We start from the raw sequence: 22,316 nt of genomic DNA, 5'->3' as shown, positions 1-22,316 counted from the left end.
GATCTTCCTGGACCAGGGCTTGAACCTGTGTCCCTGACGTTAGTAGGCTGATTCCCAGCCACCGCGCCACCAGGGAAGTCCCTAAGAGACAAACTCTTAAAGTTAAGGCATTTGGAGGAGCAGTAACTGGTCCCCTGAATTCTCCTCCTCCAGTAACAGAGGAGGAGAATTCACAAAGAATTGGTCTCTTTGCTTGGTACCTTTTTTTCCTTTCTTTTTCCTCCCTTTTCCTTAGCTACTTGACTCCCATAAACTCAGTCTTCTGCAGAGGTACGGTGTGGCATAAGAGGCCTGAGTTGGGAGTCTGGATGCAGAGGTCTTAGGTTCAGTTTTGCTCCAAGCTTCCATTTCCTCTCTTCTGGTCATATTTTCCCCATCATTAAAATGAAAATCAGGAAATTCCCTGGCGGTCCAGTGGTTAGGACTGACTCTGCACTTCCACTGCAGGGGGCATGGGTTCGATTCCTGGTTGGGGAACTAAGATCCCATAAGCCGCGTGGTGCGGCCAAAAAAATAAAAAATAAAATGAAAATTAGGACTGGATAACTGACCCCCAAGGATTTTCCCAGCTTTGATATTCTTTGATTTCATGAATCCTGGAAGGACCACAACTTGCAGTTTGCTTTGACACACAGCATAGATTCTGCACTGGAACTTTACCACAGTGCACCTTGGGTGGTCGCAGGCTAAAGTTTTCTTTTTTCAGGAGGAATGTTTCTGAGAGTGTGGATTTTATAGATAAGCCAGTTTTTGTTTTGTTTTGTTTTGTTTTAAAGAGATAAAAGGATAAAAATAGGAGTGAGAGAAGACTTGAAAGTTGGATTGGTGGGAAGTACTTTATGTATATCCCAAGTAACTTTTACAATAGCAAATGTTTTGTTACATCTATATAGGGTGGCAGAGTATTGTGGCATTCTCCTGAGGCTATTGCAGGGAACAAGGAGCCATAAGGAAGTTCAAAGTCCATGTTAGTTTCCACCTTTGGAAAAGGAGTGTTGGTTTACCCCAGGGCCTGAGAGGAGGAGAGCTGCTGATGATTTGAGCACCTGTCTCAGCACTTTATGACTAGAAAATCTGCAGTTTAAGCCTGACTTGTTTGGCTTAAATTATGGAAGCTTGTTTCCCCTGAAAATGTCACTTCAACCCTAGGACAGACTAGTGATTCTTGTGGGATACTCAGAGCTCTTTGGGTATTTATCTGTCCCCAGAGCAGGCTTGATTGTTATGTTGTAAGGTGGTAAAATGCAGTCTGCTCTGTACTGGAAACCATTCACCCTTATGCTTTATTCTTCTAAGTGGGTGGGGTTCCTTCTATTCCTGCCTGAAAGAAAAGCATTTAGCCAACTTCCTGATCATGCCCTGTCTTGTCCTTCATTTTTTCTTTGCTTTTCATTATTCTTTGCTGCAGCTCAGCCCATCATCCATTTGCGGCTCTACACAAGGCAGGAGCCACAAGCTTTGTACATGCTTATTATTAGAAAAGAAACTTAAAAAGCTTGAGTTAGGAAAGGGTTTTTGTCTCTTGCAGTAGTCACAGGATTAGGATGAAGGGGGAAGCTGGGGGACATCAGGAGACTTGGATCCAATAAAACACTGTAGATTAAATGAAGGATTTGAGGAAATGGAACTTCGGGTAGCTGACAGGGCAAAAATACTTGAGGAATGCTCCGGATTTGATAAATAGGTTATTTTTAGTTTGCAGAAAAAGAGTAGTTTCATCAGTGTAGTGGAATCTTGCAGTTGTGTTTGTAACCTAAACTAATCGGCTTAGGCTGTGCCAGAAAAGTGTCAGGTGGCATGCTAATTTCCTCCTCACTTTTAGTATTGCCTGGTTTAACTCCTGCAGTCCTGTGCCTGGACCTCAGGGCAGTGGTAGTGGGGAGTAATTACCCTAATGCTTGCACTTGGGCTATAGATCTCTGCTGTGGGTGTAATGCAGTGCTTAAATCCAGTGTTCCCTTGTGGGACCCCAAGCATGACTTTGGGTGGTACTGCCTTAGAGTCTGAGTTGCTGTTTTTCCAATTAATTTGGCATTCTCTATCCATTTCTCTTGGTTCCTGGTTATTTCATTCTGCTTTAAGTGATTTTTAATGGATTTTGAGCTCTCAGTTATCATTCACTCAGTTCACCTTTGTTGAGTTCCCACTCAAATGTGTGCCTGCCATTATTGTAGATGCTGTGTTCTTTGGTGTTTGTTTCTTAGAGACTCTAGATTTTATATGTTATTCTTTAGAAGAATGTCAGCTTGTTAATTACTTAAAGTATTTAATACCTTAAGTACTTAAATTAAAAAAGTATTTAAATTTTTAATTTTGGGAAAGACAGTTTATATAAATTACAGGGTCAGAAAAACATGGCCCAGTTTTAGTTTGGGTACAGTATGCTCGTTTATATAGGAGATGGACCGTCTTAACTGGAAGATGTGACCTTTGCCCTTGAAGAATTTGCAATGGTGAGGAGAAAACAATAGACAGTACAAATTATTGAAGAAAATATAAAAACAAGTACAAACTAAATCAGTTGTGCATAACTGCCTGAGTATTGCAGGGCCGTTTGGTTAGTAGGGTTTATACCTCCCTGCCGGAGCAAGTTTTGCTCTTATTTCTTTAGCTTTATACACAAGGATGTCAGCTAGAAGCTTTTGAGTGTGGCTGTTTGTAGACTTGGGATTTTTCTCCTTGGGCTGGACTTATTTTTTGCTTAACATGAAAATCATATAACTGATTCTCATAGAGACAAGGAAAATTTAAGAGGTAGTCAGCTCAATAAAGCAAAAGCAGCTAGTGGACTGATCCATCTCACTTGGGGAGGCCAGGGGAGCAGAGGTAGTGATGTTCCTGTGTCTCCTCCTTCTGGGCTCCGCAGAAAGAGGGTACATATTGAAAGCCCTCCTTTAGTTGATTTCAGTTTACCTTAGGTTGGCAAATTATTTAAAATATGAGCCTCAGTTTGCTCATTATATAAAATGGATTTGATAATACCTCCTTATAGACTTGTTATGAGGATTAATTGAGATTATGGGACTGAAAGTACTTAGAACTATGAAATAATGTATAAGCATTAGGTATTATTAGGAGATATATTATTATTATTTTTTTATTTATTTATTTTTAGGAGGTATATTATTTGGGGAGGAGGAGGCATAGACTTTTGAGGCCTTCTGGTAGGACATCACTAGGGAGCCTTTCTGATGATTCTGGGTATTTTAGAATCTGGACTCCCTTTAGTTGGTATCAGTAAGGAAAATAGGGCTTCCCTGGTGGCGCAGTGGTTGAGAATCTGCCTGCCAATGCATGGGACACGGGTTCGAGCCCTGGTCTGGGAAGACCCCACAGGCCGCGGAGCAGCTAGGCCCGTGAGCCACAATTACTGAGCCTGCGCGTCTGGAGCCTGTGCTCCGCAACAAGAGAGGCCGCGATAGGGAGAGGCCCACGCAGCGCGATGAAGAGTGGTCCCCACTTGCCGCAGTTAGAGAAAGCCCTCTCACAGAAACGAAGACCCAACACAGCCATAAATAAATAAATAAATAAATAAATAAATAAAATTAAAAAAAAAATAAGGAAAATAATATTATTCAGTGTTACTAGAAAGGGGTGTCTATGTGGGAAATGAATCATTCTTTCTTATAAGTCTGTGTAAGTATATCTGTGCTTACAAGAACATAAGTATAGGCACTCATAGTTTTCAGCTATTTAGCTATTGAACATTTACTGAGTTATTATTATGTGCCAAGTGCTATGCATGTGCTTGGATTCAGAGATGATATACATAATCCTGGCCTTTTAAGAGCTCTAGGTTTGGTGGGAAGAGATAAACCAGTAGATAATTATAGTACAGAATGATAAGTGCTATGCTAGAGATAAACCTAGGGTCCTTTAAAAGGGCTTGTTCTTACTTGATTCCTCTCACTTTCCTCTCCAGACTGTTTAAAAACTGTAATAGATCTTAGCGGGGCCTGGAGAAAAGAAGCAGTTTGCCTAAGGCCAAGCCCATAGCCAGCCAGTAATAAGCTAGAACTAGAATCTGAGTTGTCATACTCACTGTCTCTTTCAGCTATGTTCTTAGCTCCATCAGCACTGACCTCAATTTTTCCTCCCTTGTCCTGAATTCTTACTCTTCTAAGAGGTGCCTCTCGCCTTACTCCCCGCACCACCATCTCTCCAAGCTTCTGTTTTTATTACCTTGTTTCACAGTTACTATTGCAGTGGAAGGAGGAAGACCTGGGAGTCTTTTTTTTTTTTTTTAAATATTTATTTATTTATTTGGCTGTACTGGGTCTTAGTTGCCCCATGCGGGATCTTCGTTGCCCTGTGCGGGATCTTCGTTGCCATGTGCAGGGTCTTTAGTTGTGGCATGCGGGATCTTTAGTTGCGGCATGAGGAATCTTTTGGTTGTGGCAGGCAGGGTCTTTAGTTGCGGCATGTGGGGTCTTTAGTTGCGGCATGCGAACCCTTAGTTGCAACATGTGGGATCTGGTTCCCTGACCAGGGATGGAACGTGGGTCCCCTGCATTGGGAGTGTGGAGTCTTAGCCACTGGCCCACCAGGGAAGTCCAAGACCTGGGAGTCTTGGTAGGTAGAAGCTTGTTGAGGTAGAAGAACGGTTCTTAGCATTGGCTGTACGTTAGGATTGCTTACAGAGCTTTTATAAAACACTGGTACCTAAGATTCTGATTTTTACTCTAATATTTGTTTGTTTGTTATTGAATATATCTAAAGTACACAAAATTTTCAGTAAAATACTCAGTGAATTTTTATATGTGTAAATAGTCATGTGATGACTACTCACAGGGATTTACCTGGTGGCACAGTGGTTAAGAATACACCTGCCAATGCAGGGGAGAAGGTCCGGGAAGATCCCACATGCCATGGAGCAACTAAGCCTGTGTGCCGCAACTACTGAGCCTGCGTTTTAGAGCCTGCGAGCCACAACTACTGAAGCCTGCATGCCCTAGAGCCCACGTGCCGCATCTACTGAGCCCATGTCCCTCAACTGCTGAAGCCCGCGTGCTCTAGGGCCTGCGTGCGGCAACTACTGAGCTCACGTGCCGCAGCTACTGAAGCCCTTGCACCTAGAGCCCGTGCTCTGCAACAAGAGAAGCCGCCACAATGAGAAGCCTGTGTACCGCAACAAAGAGTAGCCCCCGCTCACCACAACTAGAGAAAGCCTGTGCACAGCAGTGAAGACCCAACGCAGCCAAAAAAAAAAAACAAAAAAAACAAAAGACTACTCACATCAAGATATGCTCTGGATCAAAATATAGAACATTTCCAAAACTCCAGAAGCCTCCCTCATGCTTCTTCCTCATCGGTTACTGGCTGCCCAAATAATCACTTATTCTGACTTCTATTTCCATTGATTAGTTTTGTCTGTTCTTGAGTTTCATATAAGTAGAATCAGATAGCATGCACTCTTTTTGGGTCTGGATTTTTTTGCTCAGTATCATATCTGGGTATTCATCCATGTTGCATTCATTCATCTAGTATGTAATAGCTCATTGTTTGGATGTACCACAATTATTTATTTATTCTACTGTTACGGGACTTTTGGGACAGTTTTGGCTATATGACAAAGCTGCCATGAACATTCTTAGTCTTGTACATGTCTTTCTGGTAGACAGGCACTCATTTCTGTTGGATGTATACCTAGGAATAGGATTGCTGGATCATATGCTCAGCTTTGGTAGATGCTGATAAAGAGTTTTATAGTTGTACCTAGGTGTCAGCATTAAAAAAAGTATTTTTTTTATTATGAAAATTTCAAACATTCGCAAAGCTGGAGAGGCTAATACAGTGAACCTGTATGTATCTATCTAGATTCAGTAATTTTCAAGATTTTGCTACATTTGCTTCATTCCTTTTTTTTTCATTTGTTGAAGAATTTTAAAGCAAATCCCATATATCATGTAATTTTACCCCTACATACTTCAATATGCATCTTTAAATATGGACATTTTCTCACATAACCGTGCCATTATGAAATTTAATGATGTTAATAAATCCTTAATATCTAAGTCCTAGGTCATAATCAAATTTCCTTGATTGTCTCAAAAATGTCTTTGCAGTTAGTTTGTTAGAATAAGGATCCACCCAGAGTCCACACATTAAGTTATGTTTCTTAAGTTTCTTTACATCTAGAGTGGTCCCTCTTCCCCTGCTCCCCCATCCCCTGCCTTTTTCGAATCATTGACCTCTTATAGAAATTGAGTCAGTTATCAGACAGTAGTGATAGTTTTGAAAGGTCCCCAGGTTTTTCTAATATTTAGCCGGAGTTGAAAACCCCTCAGATAGAGTATTATCTCAGGACTATTCATAAAGAGAGGGTGAAGTGTAGGGGGTAGAATATAAATATTGTGTGGGTGATTGAAGTTATCATGACAGATTAGAGCATGGACATCTTATACAATAGAAGTGGGATGTGGCAGTAGCAATGGTGATGTACCTCAAGGAAGAGTGTGGGAACTAGTTACTGAGTTCGCATTTGTCTATCCTCATTTTACTTTATTGTGTGAATCTTCTTGTTTAGTAGGAACTTCAAAGATTGATTCTCTAACCTAAGAATCAGAGACTCTGACAAGAAAAAGCAGATATGATTTCTTCCCTGTTGAAATTCTTTTCTTGTGGAACTGTAGACCATGAGATTTTCTTTTTTAATTAGCTGAACAAAATTGGAAATTAGAAAATAGGTCATTCATACCAATTGAGATACTTGAGGCGTAATGAAAGAAAACTGTAAGGGATTAAAAAATCAAATTTGTACACAGCATAGGGAGGAAATGTTAAAATACCTATACTGGCCAAAGGCTGGTGTGTCCTAAGGGTGGCCACAATAAAGTACAACAGGTGATGGTTTCCTACACGAGGAAGCCCTAGGGTGGTTCCTCCTACTTTGTGCCAAGTACCTCCTAGCAATTAGCCATCGTATCACTCGATTCTCTTCACCTACTAGGGCCAAATTGTCCAAGTAATCTTATTTTAACTAACCTATCAGATGTGGGTGCTCAACAGAGTTTTTGTGGGAAAGTGATAATGTAGGTCACTGGCATGGATTGAAATGGTATATTCAGTTCAGGAAACCTAGGGAAGGTCAGAGCATAGGATTTGAGGTGTTGTGGGATCGTAGATCGTCGGAACTTAGAAGGGCCCTTGGGTTCTTGGATTTTACCCATCCCTCCCCGCAAGAAGGCTTTTTGTTATAGAGAATTTCAAATTTAAACAAAAGGAAACTTCATAACGAACTCCCATGTACCCACACACAATTGCAGCAGTTATAAACTATGACTGATGTTGTTTCATCTATACCCTCATTCACTTAACCCCATCCTGTATTATTTTGAAGCAAATTCTAGACATATCATCTGTAAGCATTTCGGTATGTATCTTTAAGAGTTAACAGCTTTTTAAATTTAAAAAAACCCACAACATCACATCAAAAATTTCATAAGAGGGACTTGCCTGGTGGTCCAGTGGTTAAGAATCCGTCTTCCAATGCAAGGGACACGGGTTTGATCCCTGTTCGGGGAACTAAGATCCCACATGCTGTGGGGCAGCTAAACCTGTGCGCTCTGGAATCCGCATGCCACAACTAGAGAGAAGCCCGCCTGCTGTAACAAAGAGTCCGCGTGCAGCAACAAAAGATCCCGCATGCCACAGCGAAGGTCCCGTGTGCCAGAACTAAGGCCCAATGCAGCCAAATAAATAAATATTTTTAAAAAATTTAACAAGAATTCTTTAATGTCATCAGATATCTAGCCATTCAAATTCCAGTTGTTTTATCAATGTAATGATTCTGTTTTGTTTTTTACAGTTTGTTTGAATCTGGTCCATACATTGTGATTGATTGATATGTCTTTTAAGAATCTTTTAATCCATAGGGTCTCTCCTTCCACCCACCCTGCTTTTTTTAATATACAGGGTGTCTTAGTTATATGTTGCCGCATAACAAAATTTAGCAGCATAAAACAATATACATTTATTATATCACAGTTTCTGTGGGTTAGGAGCCTGGGCAGGGCTTAGCTGGGTCCCCTGTTTCAGGGCTGCAATCAGGGTGTCAGCCAGGGCTGCAATCAGGGTGTCAGCCAGGGCTGCAATCACCTCAAGGTGTGCCTGGGGAAGGACCAGCTTCAGAGTTCTCTCAGTGGTCATTGGTAAGATTCAGTTCCTCCAGGGCATGGGACTGAGGCCCTCAGTTCCTTGCCAGTTGGTGGGTGGAGGCCACCTTCAGTTCTTGCCACATGGACCTCTCCAGCATAGCAGCTAGCTTCATCAAAGCAAGCAAGAGGTGGCGAGAGCAAGAGAGAGGCAACAAGAAAAAATTCAGTCTCTTACACTTAATCTCAGAAGTGACATCTCATAACTCTTGCCATATTGTCTTCATTAGAAGCAAGTCATTAGGTCCAGCCCACACTCAAGGGAGGAGCCCGCATAGAACATGGATACTAGGAGGTGGACATCACTGGGAGCCGTTTTAGAAGATCCCCCCCCCACCCCCGCCCCGAGATGAACCTAAAGAGTCCAGGTCTGCTAGCTGTCAACATATTTGCCTTTTTACCACATTATTGATGCCACTGGGGAGAAAAGGGCCTTTAACTCCTGCATTCCATTTGCCTCTATCCGTGTAATAACTGTTATACCGTTTCCTTCTATGACGGTCTGATAAATGTCATGTTTATATATGTCAGTAACCAGAGGCAGTTGTTAAAAATCGTAGGTAGGATAGGTTGATTGGCTCTGAGCTTTTTTCACTTGATCAAGAAATGAACCAGTCACCAGTCCTTAAAAAAATATAGACTATGTGTTTCAAATTTTGCCAGGCCTATGGAGCTACAAAAGGAATATAAAAGGATAAGAAGATAGTCTATAATTATTGTGTGGTAAGGACAATAAGTGCAAAAAATGAGAAATCAGCAATAAATCAATTCAGCCAATACTTTTTGAGTACTTTCTGTGTACAAAGCTCCATGTTAAGTGCTGTGGGGAATATAAAACTCAGTTAAGACAACCTTCTGCTCTCTCCTTAGGAGATGATATAAGATAAAGCTATAATGCAAAGTAGAGTGGAAATTGCTCAAGTAGGGAGACGAAGTGCTTTGAGAGTATAGGATAGAGAGGCTTAGAATGTCCAAGCCAAAAGGGCCCTTAGAGATCATCAGGTGTCATGGTCTTTACCATTTTGGGGACATGGAGCCATTTAGCCAGAGAAGTTCAAGAAACCTTGCTAAGATAAGGGAATCAAGTGGAATTAGAATATAAATTTTTCAGCTGCCAGGGACAGAGGGACTTGGGTTGGAAATAGGTAGCCTTGGGTCATAGAATAGAGTACTCCAGAGCTGGGGCCTTTTTCAAACTTACACCTAAACTGGCCAAACGTAGACTCTGTAACTGCTTTGTGTACCTATAATATAACAATAACCATGTTTTATGGTGTGCAGAGTACTTTCACATACATTATTTCATTTGATCCTTTCAGTCTTGTAGTGAAGACAGATTGTTATTTTTGTCTTACAAATGAGGAAACTTTGAGTAAGAGTTTCTCTAAGTAAGAGAATTAGAATAATACTACAAGGGTCCAGAACTAATAAATTGGAGAGTCAAGACTAGAACTCAGGATTCCATTGCCCTTTGTACAGCCCAGTATGTGTGTGAGTATGAGTGCTCTTTTGCTTTTTTTAATACTGAAGACATTGACTTGAGACTTGTTGGCAAGCATGACTTACTAAAAGAGCATGATACAGAGACACAGCCTTAGCTGCAAGAAGGAACTTGGACGGGGACCCAGGAGAACCTGGCAGGGAGCCTGACTGTTTCTGGAATCCTCCCTGCCCTTTCAGATGCTGCTTGGTTACACCTCTGGCCCCACCCATCCACCTCTCTTAGTACTTTAAAACTCTTTCGGTTGGAACTGGGCAAGTTAATTTCTCAAGGTTCCTCTCCTTTTCCTGGTACAACATAGACAGAGGGAAAAAAGAAACTAAATAAACTTGTGCAGAGGATGTAAGGCTTAATCAGAATGGTAATGAGAAGAGAATTGAATTAACATTTATAGGATGTGTTTTATGCTAGGCCTTATGTGCTTAGGCACTTAATGTATATTTTCATATAGCCCTTACAACACCCCCATGAAGTTTAGATATTATAATCTCTATATCCACTTGAAAACACTGAGATTGTGAAGTTTAGTCACCTAACCTGATATGTGACTGAATTATAGTGGGAACCCAGATTCTCTCACTCCCAAGACCGTTGCCATTATACTGTGTTGCCTGGGAAGCAGGCAGGGTGGACAGGGCGTGTGGAATGGAGACAAAGGGAAGTGCTCTAGGGGCTATAAAATGGAAAAAAATCTTCTTGTTGGGGTAGAAATAACAGTGATCCCCAAATATGCCTTGAAGTTAAAATGGCAGCAGAAAACCTTTTAAACTCAGGCCCTTTAGTAAGAAATCCCAGTGTTCTGTCTTGACAGCACCAAGTGAACGAATATAGAAGGGGGTTTTTACCTTCCATTGTATGTAGTAAGGGAGATGAGATATACATGTAAACAAAAACTTCTAGATACTCTGGGCATTTAGGAATCAGTCCAAGGGAAATGGCGTCCTAAGTTGGGTGTGAGGGTGTGAAACCTTTGGGGGACTTGCAGCTTTGAGTGCAGCAGTACTCGGATGAGTGCCCCCATTAAACAGAAACAGAACAACTCTGCTTCCTCAGCCCTGCATTCTCCTTAATCCATCACCTTCACTTTCAAATAGCCAAACTTTTCTAAAAAGCTGTTTATACGCACTGCCTCACTCTGCTCACTCAGCCTGCTCTAGTCTGGCTTCTGCCCTTATCATTTCACTGCAACACCTCTTGCTAAGGTAACTAATGTCCTCCATGAAGCTGAATTCAGCAGATATTTTTCGTCTTTAATTTTCTCAGTGAAGTTGACACTGTTGGCCGCCCTTTTTTTCTGGAAGCACTCTCTTCTCTTGGCTCCAGTGACATAACACTCTCTTGTTCTTCCTCATAGTTCTCTGTTGTTTGTGCAGGCTCCCCTCTATTCTTCAGCTATTAAGTGTTCTTCTCTCCCTGGCTCTCCCCTCTCCTCATAGTGGACACTCTCCCTGGGTGATCTCATCCACCCCATTGGCTTTAGTAGCCACACCTCTGTGCACATGACTCATGAATGCATGTCTCCAGCCTAGATCACTCCCCTGTGCTGTAGACTCATCTATTTATTGTCAGTCAGGCACTGTTCTAGGCCCTGGGGATATAGTGATGAGCTAGACAGGGAGTGTGGAGGAAGAGACAAGCAATAAACAAATAGACAAACTGTCAGATAAGGTTGAGTGCTAAGGTGAGCATAAGCCAGGGTGATATGTTAGAGGGTGAGAGCTACTTTATATCAGCTGGTCAAGTCTTTATAGAGGTGGTAAAAAGTTTTTGTTTTTTTTTTTGTTTTGTTTTTTTTTAGAGGTGGTAAAATTTAAGCTGACTCTTCAATGAACAAAAGGAGCCAGCTGTACGAAGGGAAAAGGGAACAGTGCAAAGGCCCTAAGGCAAGAATGAACAGTGTGTGTGCAAGGAACAGGAAGTGAGGAGGGGACCTGGTAGGAAATGAGGCCGGAGAAGTAGATAGGGGTCAGATCATGTAGGGCCTTGTAGGCTATGGTGAGGACTTTGGATTATTCTAAGTGAAAGGGAAAGCCATTGGAGATTTTGTTGTTTTTAAGCAGGATAGAGTCTTGTTCTGATTAAATTTTTAGAAATTAATTCACCATTATTTGGAGAATGGGGACAGTTGGTAGTAGGGAGGCTTAAGGAGAGGCTATTGTAATTGGTAGGGTGAGAGTCCAGGAGCTTGGACTAGGGTGCTTAATAGCAGTGTAGAGGGCAGAGGGACAGATTCGAGAAAATTTGGAAGTAGAGTTGATAGGACTTGCTGATGGATTTGCATGTGAGATGTGAGGGAAAGAAGAATCCAGAATGATTCCAGGTGTTCGGCCTGGACAGTTGGGTGAATGGTGTGGCTGTGGACTGAGATGGGAGAAGATTTGAAGAGGAATGGGTTTGGGGAGAGAAGAGTAAAAGGTGAAGGCCATCAAGCATATGAGAATACATGGATTTGTGATGTTGATTAGAGGTCTAAGTAGAGATGTTAGGTAGCTTGTTGGATATGCTTTTGGAGTTCAGGGGGGTCAGTTCTGGAGGTAAAAGCTTTGGAAGTCATTGATATTAAGTCATGGGACTGGATGAGATTACTCAAAGAAAGGAAGGGTACAGATAAAGAAAAGAGGTCCAGGACTGTCCCTTGTCGAGAAGAGGAGAAGGAGCCAGCAAACATGAATAAGGGTGAGCCAGTGGAGTAGGAAGAAGATCAGGAAAGTATGTTATCCTGGAAGCAAGGAAGAAGGTGTTTTGACGGAGAAAGAATGTTTATTTGTGTTAATGCTATTTAGAGGTCAAAGAGGTGACCTTAGAAATTGGCGATATTGAGGCCTTTGACCCTGATGAACAGTTCTAGTGGAATGTTGAGGATAGAAGCCTGGTTGGAGTGAACTGAGAGTATGAGAGGGGAGGAAATGAAGAGTGTAGACAACTCTTCCAGAGGTATTGCTTTGAAGAGAAGCAGAGACATTGGGGCTGCAGCAGCTGGAGGAAGTGAGCTCAAAAGAGAGTTTATTTCAGTTTTTTTTTTTTGTCTTGTTTTTTTTTTTTTTTTTTAAATTATTTATTTATTTATTTATGGCTGTGTTGGGTCTTCGTTTCTGTGCGAGGGCTTTCTCTAGTTGCGGCAAGCGGGGGCCACTATTCATCGCGGTGCGCGGGCCTCTCACTATTGCGGCCTCTCTTGTCGCGGAGCACAGGCTCCAAATGCGCAGGCTCAGTAATTGTGGCTCACGGGCCTAGTTGCTCCGCGGCATGTGGGATCTTCCCAGACCAGGGCTCGGACCCGTGTCCTCTGCATTGGCAGGCGGATTCTCAACCACTGTGCCACCAGGGAAGCCCCTGTCTTGTTTTTTAAGATGGGTAATTCTAGAATCTTGCTTCTCAAATGTGGCCTCTGGATCTAATCTGTCCGGGATCTACATGTGCTAGTACTGTGTACGATTTGTACATAGCTTACTTCACACATGACTCACTATTTGGGTTCACCAACTTACTGGTCTACCATTTGAGAAGCCCACTGATCATATGCTTGGATGTTGCAGCAATGTCACCTTGCTACACAGATGTCTATATGCTTACTCTCAATTTCTGTACCTATAATGGTAACAGCTTGTGAGCCAGTGCCAGTTTTTGGACCACTCTTAAGAGTAGTGCCATTCTCAAGCATGTTTGTATGCTGATGGGTATGAGTCTGTAAAGAGAAAAATGATGATGTAAGAGAGAGTGGGGATAACTGCATATGAAGATAAGAGGGAATTGGATCCATAGTAGATATGAAAGGTTGTACTTTATATACCAGCAAAGAGTCTTCATTGTAACAGTAGGGAAAGCAGAGTGCTCGTGTGTTGTTAGATTTGGAGTGGAAGATGACGGTTTGATGTTGCTTCTTGGTGGCAAAGTCATTAGCTGATGGGAGCTGGAGGCTTACTGAAAGGGAAAAAGATGTGAAAGAGTCATTTTGGGGGAATAGAAAAGTGAACCTACTAAGGGAAATGTAGCTGGATTGCTGGCAGCATTGAGGGGGCCCGTTTGAAATTTGTGGTGGTAAATTAAAATGATACCAGTCAATGTAGTTATATCTTCTCTAGAGATACAACGTAGTTTATAACTTTGCTGCTTTGGTGTAGACCTGGAGAGGTTGTTAGTTTGGTTTAACAAGGATTGAAGTTTTACTAGTTGAATGTGAAGAAATGAATTAAAGTTGTTTGCAAGGGACTGATTATGAGGGAAGTGAGGACACCAAGTGGGGGCATGGAATTCCGTTAAATTACTTAACCTTATAGTAGTATCTGTTCAGTACTGGTAATAGTATCTGTTTCACAGAGTTGTTACAAGGATTAAATTAATTCATATAAATTACCTAGAACAGTGCCTGGTGCATAGTAAGTGCCCTGTATGCACCCAGTATTGTTAGCTATTATCTCTCCTGGACCACAGAACTAGCCTCCTTACTGATCTCTTGGCATCATCCTTACCTCCTTCCATCTGTTGTCCACACTAAAGCCAAAGTAATCTTTTTGAAATGTACACACGTTACATCTTTTTAACACTTAAATGACTTAAATTATTTGGGTAGTTTAATAATTTGGGCTCCAAAGGCCTGCATGGTATGGCCCTCTCCAGTCTCATCTCTTGTGTCTATTGGTTCTCCCTTCTTTGGTTACACAGATTTACTGTAGTTCTTCAAGCTCACTGTACTCCCTCTTCTACTTGGAACGTTCTTACCGCGAATTGGAGCCTTCCTAGACCTCCCCCAGTGGGTCGCTTTCTATTAATTGTACTTCACAGATTTTATATTTAATATGATTCTTCAGTCAGTGCTTTTCTGTTGTACTATACAAAATGCCTCGAAGACAGTCTGTTTCTACTCACTGTTTTATCCCCAGTGCTTGTTCCAGAGCTTGATGCACTGTCAGTCAATATTAGAACGAATGAATGAATGAAAGAAAAAGTGAACAAACTACCCATCGACCTCATGTAGGTTTGTGATGTTTGGACTGTGGATCAGGACTGACTTTTTTGAGGGTGAGATCTGAGAGATGATTCCTTAGAGAGGAGGTATAATGGAGAGGAGAAAGCAAAATTCGGGGCAGAAATACGTAGGTGAGAATCCACTTATCAGTAATCACTTATCAGATATGTGACTTCGAACCTTTAATTTTCCTCATTTATAAACTAAACATGATGGTATTTTCCTGATAGGTTACCATGAAGATTAAATTAGGTAATAAAAGCCCTTTGGTTCCTTTCTCCTTAGGGTGATTTCTGTGACTTGCTGTTTAACTACATTTGCCATTACTTGCTGTAATCCTTGTGGCCCCTTGATACCCTAATTATAGACTTCTAGAGGTTAAAGGCAGCCAGCATGTTCTTCTGATTCAGCCAACTTTGTTAAAGCAGGTGAATAACCAACAATTTCAGGCATGTGGTTCTGTTGCTAAACCCCACAAACATGGGCTAATTGCAAGGAAGCCTGGTCTCAATTATAAACTACTAGTTAGGAAAGGAAACAGCAGAGCCAGGTGGCCTCCTTGAGGGCCTGCATTTACATAGATATGCTGATCACAAACGAGTCTTATCAATTGTTTATTAATACTAAGTTCTTAAGTCCTTTCTTTCCAATTGCAATTTTGTTTATATTTTTGGGTCTATGTTGGGTAAGGCTTCTTTAGTGAGGTGAAGAAACCCTGAAGCTCAGAGATGGGATTACTGGATGCCAGTCCTGCCTCTGTTTCTAGCTTTCCTAAAAGGGTCACAAGTCTCTCAGTCTGTTTGCTCATCTGTCATATGGGGGATAAGAGTATCTTCTTCTCATCTTAAGAGGTACAGGGGTAAAAAGTTATCCTGGGAGAATTAAAAAAAGAAAGACATTATTTTAGTAGCCCTCCATCATAGATAAGTGTTGAAACCTCTATTATTAACACAATTTAAGAATTAATGACAGGACTTGAGAAAAGAGCACTTGCACTGGATTCTCTTCCCTGTGGGCAGGTGTGTGGGTGGGGAGGAAGGGCGTGAGAAAAAGGCAGGGTTTACAGAAATGGACGTGTCTTTTGCAGCTGAACTCCAACATGGTAACCTGAGTGTGGGACGCTGGTCAGTGGTGGTGCCAGGTTAGCTGCTTTCGCCAATCCAGGTGGCACTAGGTTGACTCTCACCAAGCTGCTGGTACTCTTCAGCTCCAAACCACTGACTGGTCCCACCCCATCCTGCTAGCAGCCTGTTTACCAGGTTGGATTTTTGTTGAAGAGACCACATAGGGCAGAAAAAAATGTTAAAATCCCTCCTGGCTTTTTTCGCCAACAATCCTGAGAACGCTACCTCAGCAATTATACGGGAAAACATGACGATCTCCTTGCTTCTCAGTACACACAGTGGGGCACTAGATTTGACTCTTAGCACTTCGGATATTATGGTTATCTCAGGTGTACATTTTTATCCTGCCCTCTCATTTTCTACCTTTATACTTTCTTCTTTGCTTATGTTTGAAAGAGTTAATTAGTAGATGAGGGGTGGCCTGGTCCAAAAGAATTGCAGGTAATGGTTTCTCTGTGATCCCTAGTCATTCTGGTTCTCTCTGATACCTATTTTTCTGATAACAAAAAGTAATCATTGGGTACACTTAGGTGAAAGGCCTGAGGGTGGTTTTTCTAGAGACTGCGGTTGACCCAGTTATTTCAGTTTGATCTGCAAGTTTCATTGACTCTTTTCTCTGTCATCTCCATTCCGTTCTTAAGCCTGCCCATTCAGAGAATTTTTAAATTTCAGATGCTGCATTTCTGTTCTAAAATTTCCACTTAAATGTTTTTCAATTTCTCTGCTTTTAATAGATGTTATAATAGCTGCTTTAACATCCTTGTCTGATAATTCCAACATCTGGGTCATCTTAGAGTTGCCCTCTCCTGATTGTCTTTTCTCTTGCAAATGGGTTTAGTTCTTTTAGTTCTTTATGTAATTTGGGATTGTGTCCTGGACATGGATGCATGTGAATGTTATGTTGTGGAGACTCTGGTTTCTGTTGATGTTTTTGTTTTAGCAGGTCGTTAAGTTGGTTAGACTCAAAATTGCACGTTCTGTCTCACCTGTGGTGGGTGGCAGTTCAAATCTCAGTCCAGTTCTTTTGTCCTTAGCTGAGGTCCTTGGACTCTGCCCCGTGCGGACATGGTTCAGGGGTCAGCTGGAGATTGGGCAGAGTGTCACACAGAACCTAGGCTCTCCATCTCAGGCTCTCTTCTTTCTTCTTATCGTCTGTGGCTTCTCTGGTCTCTCTGTCTTCTGGACAGAAAGCCTAGGGTTTAATTTCTAATTGGAACTTCAGCTGGACAACCCTCAGGTCAAAGCTCCAAAAATGGGGAATTCTTCCCCTGCCAGTCGGTTCTTCCAATTTTTAACTTTTCTAAAATCTGCCAGCCATTGTTCACTTCAGATAGTTGTTTTTTATATTTTATTCAGAGTGTTTAGTTGTTTATCTGTGGGAGGAGTGTACTGGAAGCAGAACTCCCCACTAGCATTTTTATCTGTTATCAAAGTGTTTTGGGAACAAAAGTGACATAAATTTAAGAGAGTTTTTTTTTTTTTTTGGTTACATAAATTAACCCATTTAGGCTAGCAGTGTTTCAAATGGTGGTGCTTCTGCTGGTCCTTCAATTCCTTCACTCTTCTGATGGCAGACTTTACTGTGGCGGCAGAAATGGTGTTGTAGGTCCAGGCACCACCAGCTACTGTTTTCATGCAGGAGCCACAGTGCCAAATGCCCACAGCTCGTCTCTTCATCTTGGCTTTGCCGCAGAAGGAGCAAGTGTACTTGGCGTGCTGGCTGATTTCAATTGTCTTCACCATTTTCCTGAGGGAGGCACCATAATGGGTCCCATATTTACCCACGATTCTGACCTTCTTGGTGCGTTTAGCCATGTCGCCGCAACCTAGGTCCGAGCCCAGAGAGTAAGAGAGCTTTAATCTTCAATCAAATGAGGATGGACTGATGCATCTATCTCAGGTGGACTCAACCGGGTTCACTTCAACCAGCTTTGCAGCCTTGGGCCAGTCTCTTCTCCTTGCTGGGACTCATTTTCTCCTCTGGAAGATGAGGCAGTGGGCTCTTCCATGATCTGTAAGGGTCCTGTTATCTCTTCTTCTAGACAGAGAGCACATGCACACAGAACCCTCACTATCACCGCCAACAGTAATAGCCAGAAGCACCAGAGGAGATGCCTGGGGAAGTGATGTGGCTGGATCCACTGGGGTGAAAGGCTCTGAAGGGGCAGCACTACAGAGTTTGAGGATGTTTACAGTCACCCTTTGTTTCTGGGGACAGAGGACCAGTACACTGAGGATGCAAGAAGTAAATGACATTCAGAAGCGAAGGAAAGAAATCATTTGCCCTTAGAAATAAGGAAAGGCTGTATGATAGTTGAAAACAAATCAGGATCATCTGGAGTTCCTGTTTGTTTGATTTTTGGCAATGTATTCTATCCTGTTTTGAAGAGAATAGGCTTCTGGGCTTTATTACTATGCCAGCAGATTTGGCAGTTGGTGGATGGGGCAGCAGCTTTCAGTAGAGATGCTGCTGTCACTGTTAGGAGTTTAGAATTTTTACGTAGGAAAGGTTCTAGGCTATACAAAGGAAGGGGTGTGTGTGTGTGTGTGTGTGTGTGTGTGTGTAGGTGGGTGGAGGGGCAGGACAGAAGGTCTGTGGGCCAGTCCTGATGCTGTTTGAATAGCAACCACACTTAATCTGCCTAGACTGATTCTTTTTCTGAAGTGTGTGGTGGGGGGGAGAGAGAGCTAAAGCTTCTGCCATGCCCACCCAAGCCATCCCTCGGGTGCTGCCCCTGGTACAGATCCTTTTTTCTACTTCTCTTCTAGCTGTTTTCATTGCTTATCAATAATTCTTCTCTCTTAGGTCTTAACTGGCTTGAGACTTCAAGCCCTTGTCTTTTTTAAAGCCAGTTTTAAAAAGCTATCATTTTATTACTACTTCATCTTAATTCTAGCCTTCTAGCTCCCTAGGAGGATGGAGGTAGGGGTAGATTCTGTATCTGTATGTATGTTACGGGGTTGGTGCGGAAATTGGATTAAAGGGACCAACAGCCTTGGAAGGAGGTCACAGAGTGGTCTGTGGGATATGTAAGGGAGGGATGGGCAGTTGTGATGAAAGGAGGGGGATAGTGTGAGTGTAAGCCGATGTACAAAAGCTTTAGTTTTGCCACTAGCTTAGAAGCCATTTTTCTGTTCTTCCTCAGGACTGGGATGGACAGAAGTTTGACCCAGATCTTCCACCTTCATTTACTCTTCTCCAGTGTTAGGGGTAAGATTCAATGGGTTAGGAGGCTTTTCAGCCCTCCTGGAGAAGGCTTATTACAAAACCAGGGGTAAAGTTTGCAGACAGGCTCTGTTTTTGTTCTAATTGATATTGAGTGGTTCAGGGCTGTTTTGAGGACCAAGTCTAGAAGGCACCCAAGTGAGAGTCAGCATGATGACTTGGCTTTTTGTAGTTGGACAGACTTGGGTTTAAACCCTGACTTCACTTTCTCACAAGCTGTGAGACCTTGGACAAGTCACTTGACTTGTTGAAATTTAGATTCTTCATCTATAAGGGGGTAACGTTATTGTGTTCTGTCTGGTGTAGAACGTAAAACATATTGCCCAGGGTGTGGTGGATACTTCACAGATGTTTGGTTTTATTATTATTTTTCCTTACGCATATTCCAGAACATCTTATTTTTAGTAGAATCCCAGCTTTAGCCCTAAGCAATTGTGTGACTCACCCTTTCCAAGCTTTAGTTTCCTTCCTTAAAATGAGGGCATTTAACTAGTTGATTTCTGAGATCCTTCCTGAATGTAAGCTGTCATATGAATTTTTAGACTGTTGGGGAATGTATAGGTCTGTTGATTTCAGGAACGACAATGTAGTCTATCCTGGGACCATATCATCCAGTAGGAAAGGGGAAGTGTCCTAGAGCCAAACTCCCTCTCTCCCCTGAGGAGAGAGTTAGCCAGCTTCCTTCAGACTCAGGATCTGCACCCAGATTCTCCCTTATCTCTTTCTGACACTGCAGTGTATGTGAAGGTTCTTTGGGATAGGCCTTTGGGTCAGCCCAGTCTTGGTGCAATTCATGTTTTACCTATCTTTTCCCTTCTGTTTATATTCTCTCCAGGTCAAGAGGCAACTGCCTTTAAAAGATAGTGAGTGACTGTTGCCAAGACAACAAGCATCAGGGGAGCAGCCAGAAGCATCGACAGAAAGCTTAAATAACCTAAATGGTAAGTATGTTGTACAGTGTTGTAGAGCCACACTGACAGGATTGGGTGGTTTCTGAAGTCTCTACAATTTTACCACCATTACAAGAGAGGGAGGAAAGTCAGTATTTGTTGATGACCTATTCTGAACCAAATACTGTGCTAAGTACCTCACATGTTTTCTCATTCAATCCGCCCAGCCAACCTTCAGAAATAGGCCTAGCTACCATTTACTGAATACTTACTATGTGCTAGGCATAGTCCTGTTCGACAGACATTATCTCCCTTAGTATTTACACCAGCCCTATGAGGTAAGTGCTGTTATTTTCACCACAAGGAATTGAGCTTAGAGAGGTTAAATGACTTCTCCAAGTTCATACAAGTAGTAGATGGTAGGACTAGATTTTAAACCTGGGTTATTTTCATTGCACTATAATGTTTCTCTTTTGTGAAAGTTACTTTTTGGTTGAGGCAGTGACTGACAACTAGTTCCTTTTCCTAGCCCTTTCCGGATTGTGTATGCCAGTATCTTATTGGTGTTGTTGACTGAGGCAGTGGAGAGTACTAATGAAATAGAAGAAACTGGAGCAGTGAGTGGCCAGAGGACCTAGTGGTCTTGGTCATCAGCGGTAGCTGTATAATAATTAGAACAAGGTTCTCTGGGAAGGAAGAGCAATGGGGCAACCAGAGAATGAGTCTGGGAAATGGGTTCTAGGCGTAGGAGTGATTGGACATAGGAAAGGAATCTTAGCAAGACCTCTCACTCTCATGGGAACCCCTCCTGGAAACAGGCATAGTTTGGGACAGACTCTTCTTGAGGGAGTGGGAAACTTCGAGGCAAATTCTTGCCCTGTTAATCGGTTCAGGATTCTGGTTCTGTTCCTTTCCCTGGAGCATTTTTCCTACCCCAGGGAACTGGGTAAGTAATGAAATTCATTTTTGGTTGGGTGGAGTGGCAGCCCGTATTCATTTGTTCATTGATCTTTCTGAGGGTACTTTAGTCTCTCTTTATTGGAGCACCAATGTTTTTTCAATATACTTGGTGAATTTGGGAGGGGGCAGTAATCATTTTCATCAACAAAATTTATTACACATACATCTTATACATAGAGTGTTTTGCTATATACTGGGACTTATGTTCTGATGGTACCATTTACCACGTGTCTAGCACGGTTCTTGGAGCTAAGTGTCCAGCCTTAAACAAAACAGGAAAAAAATCCTTGTTCTCAAGGATTATATTCTAATGGGTAGAAATATTTTAAAAAATGAATAGCTAGATATAAATAAATAAGTAGATAAATAAACAGCACCCATAGGTGATAGTTGCTCAGAAGAACAAAAGCAAGGTAAGGTGGTAAATAGGGAGTGATGGGGAGCTGAGAGATTGTTACTTTATGTAAGGTCATCAGGGAAGGCCTCTGATGAGGTGATATTTTAAGCCAAGATCTGAAAGAAGTGAGGAACACACCCAGGGAGATACCTGGGAGAAAAGCATCCCAGGCAGAGGGAACAGCAAATGTAAAAGCCCTGAGGTATGAGTGTGACTTGTTCTGTCCAAGGACCGACAGGGCCGCCAGTGTGCTGGAGTGGAGTAGTCGGGAAAGAGCAGTAGGGGATGAGAGCGGAGAAGTAATGGGACTCAGATCACCTAGGGCCTGAGAGCGGGGGTAAGACCTTTGGAGTGGATTTTATTTATTTTAAAAAATATTTATTTATTTATTTATTTCCTTCCTCCCTTCCTCCCTTCCTCCCTTCCTCCCTTCCTCCCTTCCTCCCTTCCTCCCTTCCTCCCTTCCTTCCCCTCTTTCCCTTCCTTCCCTGGGTCTCAGTTCCAGCACACAGGATCTTTTGTTGCAGTGCGCGGGCTTCTCTCCAGTTTTGGCACGTGGGCTTCTCTCTAGTTGTGGCACGCTGGCTCCAGAGCTCATGGGCTCTGTAGTTGTGGTGTGTGGACTTAGTTGCCCCACGACATGTGGGATCTTAATTCCCTGACCAGGGATCGAACCAGCGTCCCCTGCATTGCAAGACGGATTCTTAACCACTGGACCACCAGGGAAGTCCCTGGAGTGCATTTTATTCTGAGCGAGATGGGAGCCACTGGGGAGGGGACAGCAGAGGAGAGACATGATTTGACTTATGTTTTAAAAGGCTTACTCTGTTTGCTCTTGGGGAATAGACTGTGGAAGGTGGGGAAAAGTGGGCATCGGTGGAAGCAGGGAGACCAGGTAGGAAGCTTTTGCCTTCTGTCAGTAGTTAGGGCAGGGATGATGGTGGCTCAGACTAGGGTGGCAGTGCTGTGTAGCCAGAAAGGAATGGTTTCTGGACATATTTTTTTTGAAGGCAGAGTCAAATTCTAATTCTCTCTGTAGAGATGTTTGATTTATCTGGAGTTAACCTCTAGGTCACATAGGCCTGAGGGTATCATTGGA

General features: G+C 42.4%; 2 protein-coding genes across 4 annotated transcripts in view; one reads left to right on the top strand and one right to left on the bottom strand.

Moving 5' to 3' along the window:
* Positions 1 to 22,316, top strand: part of LUZP1 (leucine zipper protein 1) — a 78,618-nt gene that overhangs the window by 31,967 nt on the left and 24,335 nt on the right. For 2 of the 3 annotated variants that reach the window (XM_068539118.1, XM_068539116.1), the window contains exon 2: positions 19,806 to 19,911. The gene's annotated coding sequence lies outside the window, so the exon portion shown is untranslated. Of the gene's footprint in view, positions 1 to 18,890; positions 18,956 to 19,805; positions 19,912 to 22,316 lie in introns of all 3 variants that reach the window. The other variant, XM_068539117.1, reaches the window with a different exon arrangement.
* On the bottom strand, positions 17,254 to 17,559 carry LOC137760527 (large ribosomal subunit protein eL43-like). The gene has a single exon (XM_068537512.1). It carries the CDS (start codon positions 17,557 to 17,559, stop codon positions 17,254 to 17,256), a length of 306 nt encoding a protein of 101 aa, XP_068393613.1.

Source organism: Eschrichtius robustus, chromosome 3 (assembly GCF_028021215.1).
Source record: "Eschrichtius robustus isolate mEscRob2 chromosome 3, mEscRob2.pri, whole genome shotgun sequence".
Taxonomy (NCBI): Eukaryota; Metazoa; Chordata; class Mammalia; order Artiodactyla; family Eschrichtiidae; genus Eschrichtius; species Eschrichtius robustus.
The sequence above is the reverse complement of the archived record's forward strand: the minus strand, read 5'-3'. Positions and strand labels throughout refer to the sequence as shown.